The 22,401-nt window shown below is 49.0% G+C and overlaps 1 protein-coding gene across 1 annotated transcript in view; it reads left to right on the top strand.

The window, feature by feature from the left end:
• Positions 1-21,090, top strand: part of LOC138452947 (serine/threonine-protein kinase SBK1-like) — a 41,166-nt gene extending 20,076 nt beyond the window's left edge. Inside the window, exons 4-7 of the mRNA XM_069605348.1 lie at positions 5,012-5,178; positions 5,697-5,899; positions 6,319-7,075; positions 20,320-21,090. Of these exons, the coding sequence (XP_069461449.1) occupies positions 5,012-5,178; positions 5,697-5,899; positions 6,319-7,029 (1,081 nt within the window). The 3' untranslated portion in view covers positions 7,030-7,075; positions 20,320-21,090. The remainder of the gene's footprint in view (positions 1-5,011; positions 5,179-5,696; positions 5,900-6,318; positions 7,076-20,319) is intronic.
• Positions 21,091-22,401: the final 1,311 nt, after the last annotated feature.

Genomic DNA, 22,401 nt, shown 5'->3' with positions numbered 1-22,401 from the left:
CTGTAACCATCACACTACTAATGTGCTGGGAACCCCAACTCTGCCCAGCCCCAGATATGGCACTGTAACCATCACACTACTAATGTGCTGGGAACCCCAACTCTGCCCAGCCCCAGATATGGCACTGTAACCATCACACTACTGATGTGCTGGGACCCCCCAACTCTGCCCGGCCCCAGATCTGGCACTGTAACCATCACACTACTGATGTGCTGGGACCCCCAACTCTGCCCGGCCCCAGATATGGCACTGTAACCATCACACTACTAAGGTGCTGGGACCCCCAACTCTGCCGGCCCCAGATATTGCACTGTAACCATCACAATACTGATGTGCTGGGACACCCAACTCTGCCTGGCCCCAGATATTGCACTGTAACCATCACACTACTGATGTGCTTGGACCCCCAACTCTGCCCGGCCCCAGATATGGCACTGTAACCATCACACTACTAATGTGCTGGGACCCCCAACTCTGCCCGGCCCAAGATATGGCACCGTAACCATCACACTACTAATGTGCTGGGAACCCCCAACTCTGCCCGTCCCCAGATATGGCACCGTAACCATCACACTACTAATGTGCTGGGACCCCCAACTCTGCCCAGCCCCAGATATGCCACCGTAACCATCACACTACTAATGTGCTGGGACCCCCAACTCTGCCCAGCCCCAGATATGCCACCGTAACCATCACACTACTAATGTGCTGGGACCCCCAACTCTGCACAGCCCCAGATATGGCCATGTAACCATCACAATACTAATGTGCTGGGACCCCCAACTCTGCCCAGCCCCAGATATGGCACTGTAACCATCACAATACTAATGTGCTGGGACCCCCAACTCTGCCCAGCCCCAGATATGGCCCTGTAACCATCACAATACAAATGTGCTGGGACCCCCAACTCTGCCCAGCCCCAGATATGGCACTGTAACCATCACACTACTAATGTGCTGGGACCCCCAACTCTGCCCATCCCCAGATATAGCACTGTAACCATCACAATACTAATGTGCTGGGACCCCCAACTCCGCCCAGCCAAAGATATGGCACTGTAACCATCACACTACTAATGTGCTGGGATCCCCAACTCCGCCCAGCCCCAGATATGGCACTGTAACCATCTCACTACTAATGTGCTGGGATCCCCAACTCTGCCCAGCCCCAGATATGGCACTGTAACCATCTCACTAATAATGTGCTGGGATCCCCAACTCTGCCCAGCCCCAGATATGGCACTGTAACCATCACACTACTAATGTGCTGGGACCCCCAACTCCGCCCAACCCCAGATATGCCACTGTAACCATCACACTACTAATGTGCTGGGATCCCCAACTCCGCTCAACCTCAGATATGGCACTGTAACCATCACACTACTAATGTGCTGGGATCCCCAACTCTGCCCAGCCCCAGATATGCCACTGTAACCATCACACTACTAATGTGCTGGGACCCCCAACTCTGCTCAACCTCGGATATGGCACTGTAAGCATCACACTACTAAAGTGCTGGGACCCCCTACTCCGCCCAACCCCAGATATGCCACTGTAACCATCACACTACTGATGTGCTGGGATCCCCAACTCTGCTCAACTTCAGATATGGCACTGTAACCATCACACTACTGATGTGCTGGGAACCCCAACTCTGCCTGGCCCCAGATATGGCACTGTAACCATCACACTACTGATTTGCTGGGACCCCCAACTCTGCCCGGCCCCAGATATGGCACTGTCCCCATCACACTACTAATGTGCTGGGACCCCCAGCTCTGCCCAGCCCCAGATATGCCACTGTAACCATCACACTACTAATGTGCCGGGACCCCCAACTCTGCCCAGCCCCAGATATGCCATTGTAACCATCACACTACTAATGTGCTGGGACCCCCAGCTCTGCCCAGCCCCAGATATGGCACTGAAACCATCACACTACTAATGTGGTGGGACCCCCAACTCGGCCCAGCCCCAGATATGTCACTGTAACCATCACAATACAAATGTGCAGGGACCCCCAACTCTGGCCAGCCCCAGATATGGCACTGTAACCATCACACTACTGATGTGCTGGGACCCCCAACTCTGGCCAGCCCCAGATATGGCACTGTAACCATCACAATACTAATGTGCTGGGACCCCCAACTCTGCCCAGCCCCAGATATGGCCCTGTAACCATCACAATACTAATGTGCTGGGACCCCCAACTCTGCCCAGCCCCAGGTATGGCACTGTAACCATCACAATACTAATGTGGTGGGACCCCCAACTCCGCCGTGCCCCAGATATGGCACTGTAACCATCACACTACTAATGTGCTGGGACCCCCAACTCCGCTCAACCTCAGATTTGGCACTGTAACCATCACACTACTAATGTGCTGGGATCCCAAACTCTGCCCAGCCCCAGATATGGCACTGTAACAATCACACTACTAATGTGCTGGGACCCCCAACTCTGCCCAACCCCAGATATGGCACTGTAACCATCACACTATTAATGTGCTGGGACCCCCAACTCTGCCCGGCCCCAGATATTGCACTGTAACCATCACACTACTAATGTGCTGGGACACCCAACTTTGCCGGGCCCCAGATATTGCACTGTAACCATCACACTACTAATGTGCTGGGACCCCCAACTCTGCCGGGCCCCAGATATGGCACTGTAACCATCACACTACTAATGTGCTGGGACCCCCAACTCTGCCCGGCCCGAGATATGCCACCGTAACCATCACACTACTAATGTGCTGGGACCCCAAACTCTGCCCGGACCCATATATGACACCGTAACCATCACACTACTAATGTGCTGGGACCCCCAACTCTGCCCGGCCCCAGATATGGCACCGTAACCATCACACTACTAATGTGCTGGGACCCCCAACTCTGCCCGGCCCCAGATATGGCACCGTAACCATCACACTACTAATGTGCTGGGACCCCACAACTCTGCCCGGCCCCAGATATGGCACCGTAACCATCACACTACTAATGTGCTGGGAACCCACAACTCTGCCCGGCCCCAGATATGGCACCGTAACCATCACACTACTAATGTGCTGGGACCCCCAACTCTGCCCGGCCCCAGATATGGCACCGTAACCATCACACTACTAATGTGCTGGGACCCCCAACTCCGCCCAACCCCAGATATGCCACTGTAACCATCACACTACTAATGTGCTGGGACCCCCAACTCTGCCTGGCCCCAGATATGGCACTGTAACCATCACACTACTAATGTGCTGGGACCCCCAACTCTGCCCAACCCCAGATATGGCACTGTAACCATCACACTACTAATGTGCTGGGACCCCCAACTCTGCCCGGCCCCAGATATTGCACTGTAACCATCACAATACTAATGTGCTGGGACACCCAACTCTGCCTGGCCCCAGATATTGCACTGTAACCATCACACTACTAATGTGCTGGGACCCCCAACTCTGCCAGGCCCCAGATATGGCACTGTAACCATCACACTACTAATGTGCTGGGACCCCCAACTCTGCCCGGCCCGAGATATGCCACCGTAACCATCACACTACTAATGTGCTGGGACCCCCAACTCTGCCCGGACTCATATATGGCACCGTAACCATCACACTACTAATGTGCTGGGACCCCCAACTCTGCCCGGCCCCAGATATGGCACCGTAACCATCACACTACTAATGTGCTGGGACCCCACAACTCTGCCCGGCCCCAGATATGGCACCATAACCATCACACTACTAATGTGCTGGCAACCCACAACTCTGCCCGGCCCCAGATATGGCACCGTAACCATCACACTACTAACGTGCTGGGAACCCTGAGTCAATTTAGCCGCATCTGGCAAACACGCTGCCATACTATGAATGCAGGGCGGCCCTAACTGTACTCCTGGAACCCACGTGGGGCCCAGCAACCATCACACTGCTAGTGCATGGAAGCCCTGGCCCTGTTCGCAGTGTGTCCAACTCATGGTGGGCATGTATAGCACCAAGCGACCCCTGATTATATCATATGCCCACTCTCATCGGCTGCTACCGTTTCCTCTGCTGTCCACGCTCACAGCACCATGTCTCAGTGGGACCTTAATCTCCCCATCAGGAGTCCAGTCTATGCTTCATGCAATACAATGTGTGACCTTCGGAATGTCTGGCCTCTGCAGGCCTTTAGGTCTGTCTTCTGCTGGCCACACATGCCGTGGCTTCTACACAAGGCCCTTTAATTATATAGTAAAAGAAGCAAACCCCATTACAGACCACCGAGGGACTCCGCACGTTCCCCCTCATTGCTCCACTTATGTAGGACCGCGCATCTCGCCACTCAACCCAAGGGACATGCTGCACTGTCGTCCCCCCACCCCTTGCAGGGAGCCTATTATTTGAGCCCCCTCCACATGGCTGAGCGAGCACGTGCGCCTGGAAGTCTTCAAGGCACTGTTGGAAGTAGCAGAGAGCAGCTGGGTGTTATGGGGTTTTAAAAATTGTAACATTGTGGTTCTGTACATCAGGCTTGTGTATCTCAGTCATGGGTCGTGGGGGGAGGGGGTGTGGTCCCCCTCATGCACTCCCAGAAAGACTAACACCATATCTTATAAAAGCCAGTATTGGAAAATCCCACTTGGTTGTTTGGGCTGGGACAGACACTGGAAGGTGGTGAAAACCCCAATAAAAATCCATTGTCATTCCCCCCACACACTACAACAACGTGTCCTTGGGTGGCACCCGTTCATTCATACTTCTCTGCATGTGTGGCAATAAGCGGCATTGTTAAAATATGGCTTCTGTGTCATTATTGATTTCGTGACCCTGTGACGTTAGAGAGTGTGGGGCCAGGCCTTTATCTAGCCCTGTCTCTTTCTCCTGGACATGGGTAGAGATGGGCAAGTCCTCCTGAGGCTTCGTCCCCTGCTCCGAGGGCACTCCACTTCCCCGTCCTCTCCCGTGTGGCTGGGTGCATGGTGAATGGCAGCGTAACCCATGTTGGCTGATTTGAAGTTCCTCTGTTCCCCAGGTACACCATGGACCAGGCGCGCGACACCGCGTCCCTGCTGAGAGAGCTGATGAACGTCATCTCCCGGACCACCGCCATGCTGGAGATCCGGGAGCACTATGACATCCAGCAGCGGCTGGGCCAGGGCACGTTTGGGAAGGTTCTCCGCGCCAGACACCGGGAGTCAGGTAAACACAGGCAATTACACTATGTTCTGGGTAGGATGTTCTTGCTCTTAATCTACTCTGGTTTGGTTTGATGATGATTTGTCTTGGGATTTGAAGTTCACGTGTGTTTCGTGTTGTATACTTCATCAGGACACTTAGCTAAATTTGTATCTATTCTTCGTGGATGGCTTGTTTATCCAGTGGCAAACAGTAGGCCACCAGATATTAAGCTCGGTGGTCGGTCAAAATCTCAACAAAAATCTCGAATAACAAAAAGGTCGAAAAAAAATCTCGAAAAAAAAAAAAGTCGAATTACTCTTTTTTTTAATAATATATTTATTTTGGGGTCTGGGATTAAAAAAAATAGTATTTAGCCACCTTCCCATTGGCTGCCAACAGACTGATGATGCAGTGGACATCTCCACTGCCCGCATCCCCACAGTGTGGTTGGTCAATACAGGTTGGCAGGCGCCTAGGAAACATGAGGGTGTTGCAATGAATCGTGGGTGCAGACTGAGTGTTTTCCCTTCCTCTCACAGGCAGAGCAATGGCCCTGAAGATGATGAGGAAGAGCCAGGTCAAGCGGAAAGCCTTCCTCCGCGAGCTGTGCATATCCCTGCTGCTATCGTCTCACCCCAGCTTCATCACCACCTATCGACTCTCGTGCCACACGGCGTACCACTTTGTGATAGTGCAGGAGCTGGCCCTGGCAGGAGATCTCGACTCCATCATGCAACCCCGGGTATGTGTACAGAATATTTTAACATATTACATTAGTGTCATGGACCAGGCAGAAGACTGGCATTTCATTGGGAATGTCCAGACAAATTCTGCAAGCATTGGCATTAGAGGAGAGTGTGCAGGCTCCTTGTAAGCAACAGGCCATTCTGGTCCAAGGGCTCCTTTTAAAGAAGCAAGATACAATGTTTCCCCAAATAATTTGTCTCGAGAGGATAGCTCAGGGGCAACAGTTTGCCTTGGAAGCAAGACGATGCAGTGTAACACAGGTTCGATCCTGGGTCGCCCTTAGGAACCTCTAGGTATTTAGCACGTTATTAATAACCTATGATATTGTATATAGAAGGAGACGAGGGAGGATGACCTGGGAGCAGAAGGAAACGTTACTTCATAACTCAGCATTTTCCTTCCTCTCTTCCTCAGCTTGGAATTGCAGAAGAGAAGGTGAAGCGCGTTGCCAGGCAACTGTCCACCGCTTTGGAATACATGCACGACCGGTCGCTGGTGCATCGCGACCTGAAGCCGGATAACGTCCTGCTGATGGACAGGGAGTGCCACGACGTGCGGCTGAGCGACTTCGGACTCACCCGGCTGGAAGGCTACTCTGTGGGCAGCGCCTCGCGCATCATCCCGTACATGTCGCCCGAGTTCTGCCTGCTGAAGCGCACCGAGACGCTGGTCATGGACCCCAGCCTGGACGTGTGGGCCTTCGGCATCCTGCTGTTCGCCCTTCTCACCGGGCACTTCCCGTGGATGCAGGCGCTGGCTGCGGACAAGGAATACAGGGCCTTCGTGAACTGGCAGCTGCTGGCCAATGATGCCTACACCCCGGCCTTCTGGAAGAGGCTCACCCCTGGAGCCCGGCAGATGTTCGGCAGGCTGCTGGCCATCGACCCTGCCCAGAGGATTCCAGTGGAGGACATCACCAGGTACCTGGACATTCCGTGGAAGGTGACCAGTCCTCCAGGGAACGGCGTGGGGAGCGTCAGCAGCGCGGAGGGGATGGAGGACAGCAGCCCGGCTGCCTCGGAGGACACGGAAGCTGCCCCGCTGGCCGGCGATGGTGGCATCCTGTACACAGAGGATGGGCCCAACATGTGGCTTGCTGTCGGAGCCGAGATTGAAATCACGTGAGGTGTGGACCCTGGGGAAACGACACGGCGATGACCCCGGTGGAGGGGTAAGTAGCACTTGCCATACATCCTTAATCTGTTTTATCACAACTTGCATTGATAGGAATTGTTAACTACAGGTGCACTGGCTGTCCTGGCTAAGCTATACTCCTCAACATCTCTATAGTGAGCCAGGAACGAGAAGGGCTGCTGGGGGGCATTTCACTGGTGCAAAAGAAGTGACGCTTCGTTTGGATTGGTAGATGGTTCTGTCATTTCCTGGCTCTGCGTGGCTGGTAATTCATTAGTTCAAAATGGTGCCAGAATAAAGACAGCTGAGAAAGGGACAACAGCTTGGCACTGGTGTCATTGCTGGCCCCCAATTGGAAAGATTTCACCCTAAAATGAGAAATGAGCAAGACTTCCTTCCCCTGTTTTGCATAGAGTTGCAAGACTATGTGGCGCGCTACGCTTGAGAGAATTTTAGTTGTGGATACATAAAAAATAAAGAATTAAAATGGGCTTTTGTATAGCGCTTCATGCCCGAGTCCAGTTTCTAAGCGCCAGACCGGCACGCTGCTCAGTGTGGCTTCTGAGCTATTCTCGTGCCCTGCAATAACCCCTATATATAGGACTGCTGCCTGAATGGGTCAGGGATGCCTTTAGTCCTTGCTCTGCCATTGATTTTATTTATTTATTTATGTGTGTTTTAATGGTTGCTTGTTAGGCGCTTATACAATAAGAAAATACTGTTTCAAAGCGCGCACAGGGCAAGGTAGGGAGCAGGAGTGGGTCATACATTTAATACACAACATATCAGCGCAGTGGGGGTGGGGGGGAGTTGAAAACAGGACGAACCCACTATGCCTTGTGAGTGTTCAGAACGTGCACCTTCGAATGCGCTGCCTACTGCTGTGGTGCTCATATCAAGCTGTCTAGTCGCTTTGGAAATTGACATGTTCTATGTGTAGTGTTCTCCTGCCACCTAATGGTAGCTTTATGAATTAAAAATACCCGTAATAAAAATAAATGTTCTTCTCCGTGGCCTGTAGAGGTGGTGCCCCCTGCAGTTTTCTGGGGGCAGTGCCACATAGTATCTTTGACACAGGCTCCCTCAGGCACCATGTGTCGCTGGCACATATGCACTTCCCTAAAGCCCCAGTTCTTCGTGATGAGTTCAGGCATTTTATTTCCAGGTGCGCAGCCTGCTTCCAGGTTAATGGCTGTCTCTGGGTTTTCTACACAGAGCTGTCCAGCTCAGCCCCTTGTTAATGGGCAGACATTTTGCGACCCCAATGCCACACTCGTCAGGGTCATGTCTGCATCGGTGGATGTTACACTGCGTTGTGAAGGAGCCCTGTGCTGTTACCGCTGCCCTGCTCCAAACTAGTCACCGCAAGCTCGGGTTTACTCCCTCCCATAACTGCATTTCCGCCACAATGAGAGCCAGCACCTGTGACCGATTACAATAATACACGCTTGCCTCGGACTAGACCCCAACCCCCTGATGAGGACACAGTTCCTGGCATTTCCTTGTCTGTGACTTTTGATTTCTTAGACGGGCCGGAGCAGGCCAAGCACAGGAGTTGGGTTCCACAATTCTATAACTTAATCTTTCTCAGTGCTGTGGAGGAGGCGGACAAGCAGCCCCCTCTGTACAGATGAAAAAGGGGAGCAAGGAATGGTGCTCCCGAGACCCTCTCTCTAACAGATTAATGCTTATCTATGGGATCAGGGTCCAATCAAAGCCTCAGGCCCAGCAATTACTCTGTGGGGCCGTATCCATTGCCTACCACCAAGACTAGCCCTGTGTCGCACAAAGCTGGTGGGATCTACAAGGTAGGGCGAATGCTTCCTTTTGACCACCCCGGAATTCTTCTTACGCGCCTCACAGTGACTCTACTACACTCAGGGATCAGGGTTGCCTTATCACCCAAAAGACCCTGGGTAGAGCGTATTTGTATCTTGTCGCCACACATGAGTAAACGGCCATACCCCCTGGCACCAAACGTAGCGGTACGTCTGGGCCCCATCTGTAGGGGGGGGGGGTGTGAAGTGTTTCCTTATGACTGCACATAGCTTCACACCATGCAGTATTTCTTTTTATCACCAGACATACATGTATAGTGCAAAGTGTCTCCTTATCACCACGCAGCCACACTCCTTGTCAATGTGCTCACCGTCTTTCCTTATCACGCCCACCTGTACCCACAGAATAATGCCACTGGGCTCACCATCTTTCCTTATCACGCCCACCTGTACCCACAGAATAATGCCACTGGGCTCACCATCTTCCCTTATCACGGCCACCCGTGCAGACAGAATAATGTCACTGGGCTTACAGTGTTTCCTTATCACACCTACCTGTACAGGCAGAATAATGTCGCTGGGCTCACTGTGTTTCCTTATCACACCTACCTGCAGAGACAGAATAATGTCACTGGCTCACAGTGTTTCCTTATCACACCTACCTGTACAGACGGAATAATGTCACTGGCTCACAGTGTTTCCTTATCACACCTACCTGTACAGACAGAATAATGTCGCAGGGCTCACTGTGTTTCCTTATCACACCTACCTGCAGAGACAGAATAATGTCACTGGCTCACCATCTTCCCTTATCACGCCCACCCGTGCAGACAGAATAATGTCACGGAGCTTACAGTGTTTCCTTATCACACCTACCTGTACAGGCAGAATAATGTCGCTGGGCTCACTGTATTTCCTTATCACACCTACCTGCAGAGACAGAATAATGTCACTGGCTCACAGTGTTTCCTTATCACACCTACCTGCAGAGACAGAATAATGTCACTGGCTCACAGTGTTTCCTGATCACACCTACCTGTACAGGCAGAATAATGTCGCTGGGCTCACTGTGTTTCCTTATCACACCTACCTGCACGGACAGAATAATGTCACTGGCTCACAGTGTTTCCTTATCACACCTACCTGTACAGACAGAATAATGTCACTGGCTCACAGTGTTTCCTTATCACACCTACCTGTACAGACAGAATAATGCCTCCGACTCACAGTGTTTCCTTATCACACCTACCTGTACAGACAGAATAATCTCACTGGCTCACAGTGTTTCCTTATCACACCTACCTGTACAGACAGAATAATGTTTCTGGGCTCACATTGTTTCCTTATCACACCCACCTTTACAGACAGAATAATGCCACTGGCTCAGTGTTTCCTTATCACACCTACCTGTACAGACAGAATAATGTCGCTGGGCTCACAGTGTTTCCTTATCACACCTAACTGTACAGACAGAATAATGCCACTGGCCCACAGTGTTTCCTTATCACACCTACCTGTACAGACAGAATAATGTTGCTGGGCTCACAGTGTTTCCTTATCACACCTACCTGTACAGACAGACAGAATAATGTCACTGGCTCACAGTGTTTCCTTATCACACCTACCTGCAGAGACAGAATAATGTCACTGGCTCACAGTGTTTCCTTATCACACCTACCTGTACAGACAGAATAATGTTTCTGGGCTCACATTGTTTCCTTATCACACCCACCTTTACAGACAGAATAATGCCACTGGCTCAGTGTTTCCTTATCACACCTACCTGTACAGACAGAATAATGTTGCTGGGCTCACAGTGTTTCCTTATCACACCTACCTGTACAGACATAATAATGCCACTGGCTCACAGTGTTTCCTTATCACACCTACCTGTACAGACAGAATAATGTCACTGGCTCACAGTGTTTCCTTAGCACACCTACCTGTACAGACAAAATAATGTCGCTCGGCTCACAGTGTTTCCTTATCACACCTACCCGTACAGACAGAATAATGCCACTGGCTAACAGTGTTTCCTTATCACACCTTCCTGTACAGACAGAATAATGTCGCTGGGCTCACAGTGTTTCCTTATCACACTTTCCTGTACAGACAGAATAATGTCGTTGGGCTCACAGTGTTTCCTTATCACACCTACCTGTACAGACAGAATAATGTCGCTGGTATCACAGTGTGAATGGGTTTGCAGTGTCTCCTGATCACCACACCTACCTGTACAGTTAGAATACTTGGCAATGGGTTTGCAGTGTCTCCGGATAACCACACCTACCTGTACATTTAGTATACTTGTCAATGGGTTGTCAGTGTTTCCTGATCACCACACCTACCTGTTCAGTTAGAATACTTGATAATGGGTTTGCAGTGTTTCCTGATCACGACACATAGCTGTACGGGTAAAATACTTGCCATTGTGTTTGCAGTGTCTCCTGACCACCACACCTACCTGTACGGTTAGAATACTTGCAAATGGTGTTGCAGTGTTTCCTGATCACCACACATAGCTGTACAGGTAGAATACTTGCCAATGTGTTTGCAGTGTCTCCTAATCACCACACCTACTTGTACAGTTAGAATACTTGTCAATGGGTTTGCAGTGTTTCCTGATCACCACACCTACCTATACAGTTAGAATACTTGGCAATGGGTTTGCAGTGTCTCCTGATCACCACACCTACCTGTACACTTAGAATACTTGCAAATGGGGTTGCAGTGTTTCCTGATCACCACACCTACCTGTACAGTTAGAATACGTGCAAATACGTGCAAATGGGGTTGCAGTGTTTTCTGATCACCAGACCTACCTGTACACTCAGAATACTTGTTTCCTGATCACCACACCTCCCTGTACACTTAGAATACTTGGCAATGGGTTTGCAGTGTTTCCTAATCACCACCCCTAGCTGTACACTTAGAATACTTGCCAATGGGTTTGCAGTGTTGCCTGATCACCACACCTACCTGTACAGTTAGAATACTTGGCAATGGGTTTGCAGTGTCTCCTGATCACCACACCTACCTGTACAGTTAGACTACTTGACAATGGGTTTGCAGTGTCTCCTGATCACCACACCTACCTGTACATTTAGAATACTTGGCAATGGGGTGGCAGTGTTTCCGGATCTCCACACCTACCTGTTCAGTTAGAATACTTGGCAATGGGTTTGCAGTGTCTCCTGATCACCACACCTACCTGTACAGTTAGAATACTTGCCAGTGGGGTTGCAGTATTTCCTGATCACCACACCTACCTGTTCAGTTAGAATACTTGACAATGGGTTTGCAATGTTTCCTGATCACCACACATAGCTGTACGGGTAAAATACTTGCCATTGTGTTTGCAGTGTCTCCTGATCACCACACCTACCTGTACGGTTAGAATACTTGCAAATGGTGTTGCAGTGTTTCCTGATCACCACACCTACCTGTACAGTTAAAATGCTTGCCAGTGGGGTTGCAGTGTTTCCTGATCACCACACCTAGCTGTACACTTAGAATGCTTGCCAGTGGGGTTGCAGTGTTTCCTGATCACCACGCCTAGCTGTACACTTAGAATGCTTGCCAGTGGGGTTGCAGTGTTCCCTGATCTCCACACCTAGCTGTACACTTAGAATACTTGCCAGTGGGGTTGCAGTGTTTCCTGATCTCCACACCTAGCTGTACAGTTAGAATACTTGCCAGTGGGGTTGCAGTGTTTCCTGATCACCACACCTAGCTGCACACTTAGAATATTTGCCAGTGGGGTTGCAGTGTTTCCTGATCTCCACACCTAGCTGTACAGTTAGAATACTTGCCAGTGGGGTTGCAATGTTTCCTGATCACCACACATAGCTGTACAGTTAGAATCCACACCTAGCTGTACACTTAGAATAATTGCCAGTGGGGTTGCAGTGTTTCCTGATCACCACACCTAGCTGTACATTTAGAATATTTGCCAGTGGGGTTGCAGTGGTTCCTGATCTCCACACCTAGCTGTACAGTTAGAATACTTGCCAGTGGGGTTGCAGTGTTTCCTGATCACCACACCTAGCTGTACACTTAGAATACTTGCCAGTGGGGTTGCAGTGTTTCCTGATCTCCACACCTAGCTGTACAGTTAGTATACTTGCCAGTGGGGTGGCAGTGTTTCCTGATCACCACACCTAGCTGTACAGTTAGAATACTTGCCAGTGGGGTTGCAGTGTTTCCTGATCACCACACCTAGCTGTACAGTTAGAATACTTGCCAGTGGGGTTGCAGTGTTTCCTGATCACCACACCTAGCTGTACAGGTAGAATACGTGCAAATGGGGTTGCAGTGTTTCCTGATCACCACACCTACCTGTACACTTATAATACTTGTAAATGGGGTTGCAGTGTTTCCTGATCACCACACCTACCTGTACAGGTAGAATACATGCAAATGGGGTTGCAGTGTTTCCTGATCACCACACCTAGCTGTACAGGTAGAATACGTGCAAATGGTTGCAGTGTTTCCTGATCACCACACCTACCTGTACACTTATAATACTTGTAAATGGGGTTGCAGTGTTTCCTGATCACCACACCTACGTGTACAGGTAGAATACTTGCCAATGGGTTTGCAGTGTTTCCTGATCACCACACCTAGCTGTACACTTAGAATACTTGCCAATGGGTTTGCAGTTTCTCCTGATCACTACACCTACCTGTACACTTAGAATACTTGCCAATGGGTTTGCAGTGTTGCCTGATCACCACACCTACCTGTACAGACTACGTGGCAATGGGTTTGCAGTGTCTCCTGATCACCACACCTACCTGTACATTTAGAATACTTGGCAATAGGGTGGCAGTGTTTCCAGATCTCCACACCTACCTGTTCAGTTAGAATCCTTGACAATGGGTTTGCAGTGTTTCCTGATCACCACACCTAGCTGTACAGTTAGAATACTTGCCAGTTGGGTTGCAGTGTTTGCTGATCACCACACCTAGCGGTACAATTAGAATACTTGGCAGTGGGATTGCAGTGTTTCCTGATCACCACACCTAGCTGTACAGTTAGAATACTTGCCAGTGGGGTTGCAGTATTTCCTGATCACCACACCTAGCTGTACACTTAGAATACTTGCCAGTGGGGTTGCAGTGTTTCCTGATCTCCACACCTAGCTGTACAGTTAGAATACTTGCCAGTGGGGTTGCAGTGTTTCCTGATCACCACACCTAGCTGTACAGTTAGAATACTTGCCAGTGGGGTTGCAGTGTTTCCTGATCACCACACCTACCTGTACACTTAGTATACTTGCAAATGCGGTTGCAGTGTTTCCTGATCACCACACCTACCTGTACAGGTAGAATACGTGCAAATGGGGTTGCAGTGTTTCCTGATCACCAGACCTACCTGTACAGTTAGACTACTTGGCAATGGGTTTGCAGTGTCTCCTGATCACCACACCTCCCTGTACAGTTAGAATACTTGACAATGGGTTTGCACTGTTTCCTGATCACCACACCTAGCTGTACAGTTAGAATACTTGCCAGTGGGGTTGCAGTGTTTGCTGATCACCACACCTAGCTGTACAGTTAGAATACTTGCCAGTGGGGTTGCAGTGTTTCCTGATCACCACACCTAGCTGTACAGTTAGAATACTTGCCAGTGGGGTTGCAGTGTTTCCTGATCACCACACCAGCTGTACAGTTAGAATAGTTGCCAGTGGGGTTGCAGTGTTTCCTGATCACCACACCTAGCCGTACAGTTAGAATGCTTGCCAGTGGGGTTGCAGTGTTTCCTGATCACCACACCTAGCCGTACACTTAGAATGCTTGCCAGTGGGGTTGCAGTGTTTCCTGATCTCCACACCTAGCCGTACAGTTAGAATACTTGCCAGTGGGGTTGCAGTGTTTCCTGATCACCACACCTTGCTGTACAGTTAGAATACTTACCAGTGGGGTTGCAGTGTTTCCTGATCACCACACCTAGCTGTACACTTAGAATACTTGCCAGTGGGGTTGCAGTGTTTCCTGATCTCCACACCTAGCTGTACAGTTAGAATATTTGCCAGTGGGGTTGCAGTGTTTCCTGATCTCCATACCTAGCTGTACAGTTAGAATACTTGCCAGTGGGGTTGCAATGTTTCCTGATCACCACACATAGCTGTACAGTTAGAATCCACACCTAGCTGTACACTTAGAATAATTGCCAGTGGGGTTGCAGTGTTTCCTGATCACCACACCTAGCTGTACACTTAGAATATTTGCCAGTGGGGTTGCAGTGTTTCCTGATCTCCACACCTAGCTGTACAGTTAGAATACTTGCCAGTGGGGTTGCAGTGTTTCCTGATCACCACACCTAGCTGTACACTTAGAATACTTGCCAGTGGGGTTGCAGTGTTTCCTGATCTCCACACCTAGCTGTACAGTTAGTATACTTGCCAGTGGGGTTGCAGTATTTCCTGATCACCACACCTAGCTGTACAGTTAGAATACTTGCCAGTGGGGTTGCAGTGTTTCCTGATCACCACACCTAGCTGTACAGTTAGAATACTTGCCAGTGGGGTTGCAGTGTTTCCTGATCACCACACCTAGCTGTACAGGTAGAATATGTGCAAATGGGGTTGCAGTGTTTCCTGATCACCACACCTACCTGTACACTTATAATACTTGTAAATGGGGTTGCAGTGTTTCCTGATCACCACACCTACCTGTACAGGTAGAATACGTGCAAATGGGGTTGCAGTGTTTCCTGATCACCAGACCTACCTGTACACTCAGAATACTTGCCAATGGGTTTGCAGTGTTTCCTGATCACCACACCTAGCTGTACACTTAGAATACTTGCCAATGGGTTTGCAGTTTCTCCTGATCACTACACCTACCTGTACACTTAGAATACTTGCCAATGGGTTTGCAGTGTTGCCTGATCACCACACCTACCTGTACATTTAGAATACTTGGCAATAGGGTGGCAGTGTTTCCTGATCACCACACCTAGCCGTACACTTAGAATGCTTGCCAGTGGGGTTTCAGTGTTTCCTGATCTCCACACCTAGCTGTACAGTTAGAATACTTGCCAGTGGGGTTGCAGTGTTTCCTGATCACCACACCTAGCTGTACAGTTAGAATACTTACCAGTGGGGTTACAGTGTTTCCTGATCACCACACCTAGCTGTACACTTAGAATACTTGCCAGTGGGGTTGCAGTGTTTCCTGATCTCCACACCTAGCTGTACAGTTAGAATACTTGCCAGTGGGGTTGCAGTGTTTCCTGATCTCCACACCTAGCTGTACAGTTAGAATACTTGCCAGTGGGGTTGCAATGTTTCCTGATCACCACACATAGCTGTACAGTTAGAATCCACACCTAGCTGTACACTTAGAATAATTGCCAGTGGGGTTGCAGTGTTTCCTGATCACCACACCTAGCTGTACACTTCGAATATTTGCCAGTGGGGTTGCAGTGTTTCCTGATCTCCACACCTAGCTGTACAGTTAGAATACTTGCCAGTGGGGTTGCAGTGTTTCCTGATCACCACACCTAGCTGTACACTTAGAATACTTGCCAGTGGGGTTGCAGTGTTTCCTGATCTCCACACCTAGCTGTACAGTTAGTATACTTGCCAGTGGGGTTGCAGTATTTCCTGATCACCACACCTAGCTGTACAGTTAGAATACTTGCCAGTGGGGTTGCAGTGTTTCCTGATCACCACAACTAGCTGTACAGTTAGAATACTTGCCAGTGGGGTTGCAGTGTTTCCTGATCACCACACCTAGCTGTACAGGTAGAATATGTGCAAATGGGGTTGCAGTGTTTCCTGATCACCACACCTACCTGTACACTTATAATACTTGTAAATGGGGTTGCAGTGTTTTCTGATCACCACACCTACCTGTACAGGTAGAATACGTGCAAATGGGGTTGCAGTGTTTCCTGATCACCAGACCTACCTGTACACTCAGAATACTTGCCAATGGGTTTGCAGTGTTTCCTGATCACCACACCTAGCTGTACACTTAGAATACTTGCCAATGGGTTTGCAGTTTCTCCTGATCACTACACCTACCTGTACATTTAGAATACTTGGCAATAGGGTGGCAGTGTTTCCGGATCTCCACACCTACCTGTTCAGTTAGAATCCTTGACAATGGGTTTGCAGTGTTTCATGATCACCAGACCTAGCTGTACAGTTAGAATACTTGCCAGTGGGGTTGCAGTGTTTCCTGATCACCACACCTAGCTGTACAGTTAGAATACTTGCCAGTGGGGTTGCAGTGTTTCCTGATTACCACACCTAGCTGTACAGTCAGAATACTTGCCAGTGGGATTGCAGTGTTTACAGATCACCACACCTATCTGTACAGTCAGAATACTTGCCTGTGGGGTTGCAGTGTTTCCTGATCACCACACCCACGTGTACACTTAGAATACTTGCAAATGGGGTTGCAGTGTTTCCTGATCACCACACCTACCTGTACAGGTAGAATACGTGCAAATGGGGTTGCAGTGTTTCCTGATCACCAGACCTACCTGTACAGTTAGACTACTTGGCAATGGGTTTGCAGTGTCTCCTGATCCCCACACCTCCCTGTACAGTTAGAATACTTGACAGTGGGTTTGCAGTGTTTCCTGACCACCACACCTAGCTGTACAGTTAGAATACTTGCCAGTGGGGTTGCAGTGTTTGCTGATCACCACACCTAGCTGTACAGTTAGAATACTTGCCAGTGGGGTTGCAGTGTTTCCTGATCTCCACACCTAACTGTACAGTTAGTATACTTGCCAGTGGGGTTGCAGTGTTTCCTGATCACCACACCTAGCTGTACAGTTAGAATACTTGCCAGTGGGGTTGCAGTGTTTCCTGATCAACGCACCTAGCTGTGCAGTTAGAATACTTGCCAGTGGGGTTGCAGTGTTTCCTGATCAACACACCTAGCTGTGCAGTTAGAATACTTGCCAGTGGGGTTGCAGTGTTTTCTGATCACCACACCTAGCTGTACAGTTAGAATACTGGCCAGTGGGGTTGCAGTGTTTTCTGATCACCACACCTAGCTGTACAGTTAGAATACTTGCCAGTGGGGTTGCAGTGTTTCCTGATCTCCACACCTAGCTGTACAGTTAGAATACTGGCCAGTGGGGTTGCAGTGTTTCCTGATCACCACACCTAGCTGTGCAGTCAGAATAGTTGCCAGTGGGGTTGCAGTGTTTCCTGATCACCACACCTATCTGATCAGTTAGAATACTTGCCAGTGGGGTTGCAGTGTTTCCTGATCACCACACCTACCTGTACACTTAGAATACTTGCAAATGGGGTTGCAGTGTTTCCTGATCACCACACCTACATCTACAGGTAGAATACGTGCAAATGGGGTTGCAGTGTCTCCTGATCACCACACCTACCTGTACATTTAGTATACTTGGCAATGGGGTGTCAGTGTTTCTGGATCTCCACACCTACCTGTTCAGTTAGAATACTTGACAATGGGTTTGCAGTGTCTCCTGATCACCACACCTCCCTGTACAGTTAGAATACTTGACAATGGGTTTGCAGTGTTTCCTGATCACCACACCTAGCTGTACAGTTAGAATACTTGCCAGTGGGGCTGCAGTGTTTGCTGATCACCACACCTAGCTGTACAGTTAGAATACTTGCCAGTGGGGTTGCAGTGTTTCCTGATCACCACACCCAGCTGTACACTTAGAATACTTGCCAGTGGGGTTGCAGTGTTTCTTGATCACCACACCTAGCTGTACAGTTAGAATACTTGCCAGTGGGGTTGCAGTGTTTCCTGATCTCCACACCTAGCTGTACAGTTAGAATACTTGCCAGTGGGTTTGCAGTGTTTCCTGATCACCACACCTAGCTGTACAGTTAGAATACTTGCCAGTGGGGTTGTAGTGTTTCCTGATCTCCACACCTAGCTGTACACTTAGAAAACCTGCCAATGGGTTTTCAGTGTTTCCTGATCACCACACATACCTGTACAGTTAGAATACTTGGCAATGGGTTTGCAGTGTTTCTTGATCACCACACCTAGCTGTACAGTTTGAATACTTGCCAGTGGGGTTGCAGTGTTTCCTGATCACCACACCTAGCTGTACAGTTAGAATACTTGCCAGTGGGGTTGCAGTGTTTTCTGATCACCACACCTAGCTGTACAGTTAGACTACTTGGCAATGGGTTTGCAGTGTCTCCTGATCACCACACCTACCTGTACATTTAGAATACTTGCCAGTGGGGTTGTAGTGTTTCCTGATCTCCACACCTAGCTGTACACTTAGAAAACCTGCCAATGGGTTTTCAGTGTTTCCTGATCACCACACATACCTGTACAGTTAGAATACTTGGCAATGGGTTTGCAGTGTTTCTTGATCACCACACCTAGCTGTACAGTTTGAATACTTGCCAGTGGGGTTGCAGTGTTTCCTGATCACCACACCTAGCTGTACAGTTAGAATACTTGCCAGTGGGGTTGCAGTGTTTTCTGATCACCACACCTAGCTGTACAGTTAGACTACTTGGCAATGGGTTTGCAGTGTCTCCTGATCACCACACCTACCTGTACATTTAGAATACTTGGCAATGGGGTGGCAGTGTTTCTGGATCTCCACACCTACTTGTTCAGTTAGAATACTTGACAATGAGTTTGCAGTGTCTCCTGATTACCACACCTCCCTGTACAGTTAGAATACTTGACAGTGGGTGTGCAGTGTTTCCCGATCACCACACCTAGCTGTACAGTTAGAATACTTGCCAGTGGGGTTGCAGCGTTTCCTGATCACCACACCTAGCTGTACACTTAGAATACTTGCCAGTGGGGTTGTAGTGTTTCCTGATCTCCACACCTAGCTGTACACTTAGAATACCTGCCAATGGGTTTTCAGTGTTTCCTGATCACCACACATACCTGTACAGTTAGAATACTTGGCAATGGGTTTGCAGTGTTTCTTGATCACCACACCTAGCTGTACAGTTTGAATACTTGCCAGTGGGGTTGCAGTGTTTCCTGATCACCACACCTAGCTGTACAGTTAGAATACTTGCCAGTGGGGTTGCAGTGTTTCCTGATCACCACACCTAGCTGTACAGTAAGAATACTTGCCAGTGGGTTGCAGTGTTTCCTGATCACCACACCTAGCTGTACAGTTAGAATACTTGCCAGTGGGGTTGCAGTGTTTCCTGACACCACACCTAGCTGTACAGTAAGAATACTTGCCAGTGGGTTGCAGTATTTCCTGATCACCACACCTAGCTGTACAGTAAGAATACTTGCCAGTGGGTTGCAGTATTTCCTGATCACCACACCTAGCTGTACAGCCAAACTCCTTGGAAAGGCGCTCAGTGCTTTCTTACAGCTGTAGACGGTGAAGCCCTTTGCAGTGGCGACCACATCCCCATGGATCGATACACGCATTTACTTCCTCGCCCTTCTGCAGAACCTGAAGTATTGATGCCAAAGTCTTCTTCATCGTTAATATTGTGATTGCACTTTTTAAACAATATTAATCTCTGCTCTGGCTTTCTTCCTGACAGGTTGGTAATACAGAGGTCTTGGCTTCGGGATGCCAGTCTATGGGTTTTCGGGGAACACAAACCCACGAGGACTTACAGCTGGGCTGTGAAGGGGAAACTGCTGTGACAATGAGCACAGGACAAGCTGCCCAGTCTGGGACCAAGCTGCTCTAAGAAGCCGGGTTTAGGAGCCAGTGACTCAATGAGGATGTGACTTGAAGAATGGGGGTTGTTACCAATAACCTAAAGTTCAAGCGAAGTGGTTTTAAGAAGATATGTTTTTAATCACACAATGTTAAAGACCATATTTCTTCAGTTCCTAGTGACTTTAAGAAGATGTAATTGAATTACTTTTAGACGGTGAACTACTAGATGGGGTTCTGGCTGGATTTTGGGGAGATGACGCTTTAAGACCAAGGACTTTAACACAAGATCACTTTATGACCAAGAGGTTTTAAGAATGTGGAGATTTATCACCAAATCACTTGAAGACAATATTTAGATGCACAGACGCCTTGCGGCTCAATACAGGCCTGAGAAATGAGTGGAGCCAAGGAATTCAGAAAAACCTTCCAGACCTTAAGACCGAGAACATGAGTCTTTGTTTCCACGTGGCCCAAAGACTGGCAAGGAAGCCTCACAGAAGGACTTCAAGGATTCATCCACAGGACACTGCGCCCCGCCGACTGTTGCGCCACCCGGCGCTATATGAGATGAATTACAGAAGGCGGTAGCCTTACCTTTGCCCTACATCACTGTAGGGCTTTGCTGCTAAATTTGCTTTAAACTTTTTTGGGCAAAGTATTAAATTTGATTTTATAAACCCAAAGTGTAAGAGTGATTTTGTTGTGGTTGCCTCTTCTTTTGTCAAACCTCTGCCTCATAGGTTCTGGTAGAATCTTTTTAGAACCAATACATGGTTCTGTTCTGTCCGGTTCTCTGTAGGTGTCCATTTCATTAAGTACCCCCATCATCTCGGGAGGAAAGCTCAGAGCAACATGCTGGCCTTGGAAGCAAGATGACAGGGAGCAACACAGGTTCCATCCCAGGGTCCACGCTGAGAAACCTCTGGGTATTAAGCGCATTATAAATAATCTATCATATCATATCATATCAATGCAATGGAACCAGCCCAGCTCCTGTAGGCCGCCATTACCATGATTGTATGGTGTAGGAACATGACTATTTCCTTCCAAAAGTGATCTTGTGTACCTTGCTTATTTTGGGAGGACTTTTCTGCTGAGAAGTAGAGAAGGGTCCTAATGACCATTGCTCGGTGATGTAGAATAAGCGAGGCAGTCCCGGCACCCAGAAAAGTGCACTGTGGGATACATGCAATACAACAATGAGCCATGGACTGAATAGATTTGCATTGAATTGAGAAAAACAACAATAATTAATAAAAAACGTTTTCCAAAAACCCACGACTGCACATGGAGCGATTATTTATTCCACCCATCACATTTCTGGGGGGTCCTGCAGATCAGTGTCCATTTTCCAGAACATTGTGCACATACGCCGTGACACCCCCGGGTTTGGGCCTCTCGTCAAATGCATTAAATAAATGTGCCACATACTTTGGGGGCATTCCTTGGTGACAGAGAAAACATTCCACCTGGGGTCAGGCCTGTCCAAACGCATGTGGACTGTCACGGCCAGGGACGGGCGGCGAGTCCCGGAAGGCTATCTTGGCACAGACTCACTGAGCCCCTAGACCCGAATTATAGGCACTGGACTACAAAGTCCATTATGACAATGTTGGAAACATCAAAACAACTCGCAGTATAAATGGAACAACCCACTCGTGTCACTCCCATTGGGAGGGAGAAACACGGAGAAGAAAGACATTGTGGCCCTGATTCACAGAGCGTTTTCCAATGAGGTTTTGCCATTATAAACCCCTCTGTGAATGAGGCCCTTGGTTGGGGAAACGCCCTTGATGTGCCATGAAAGAGCAATAGCACCCAAGCGTGTCACGTGATCTTCACTGATCCATTCATTGGTGTACTTCCCTCATCTCCTTTATGATTGCCACTGGGTATCATTTCAGTTTGTTGGGTTTGTCAAGTGGTTCATTATTGAAGCTGACCTTCATTAGTATTT

Source organism: Ambystoma mexicanum, chromosome 1p, assembly GCF_040938575.1.
Source record: "Ambystoma mexicanum isolate Mex_15411 chromosome 1p, UKY_AmexF1_1, whole genome shotgun sequence".
NCBI classification, from domain to species: domain Eukaryota; kingdom Metazoa; phylum Chordata; class Amphibia; order Caudata; family Ambystomatidae; genus Ambystoma; species Ambystoma mexicanum.
This window is presented reverse-complemented; position numbering and strand designations above follow the sequence as displayed.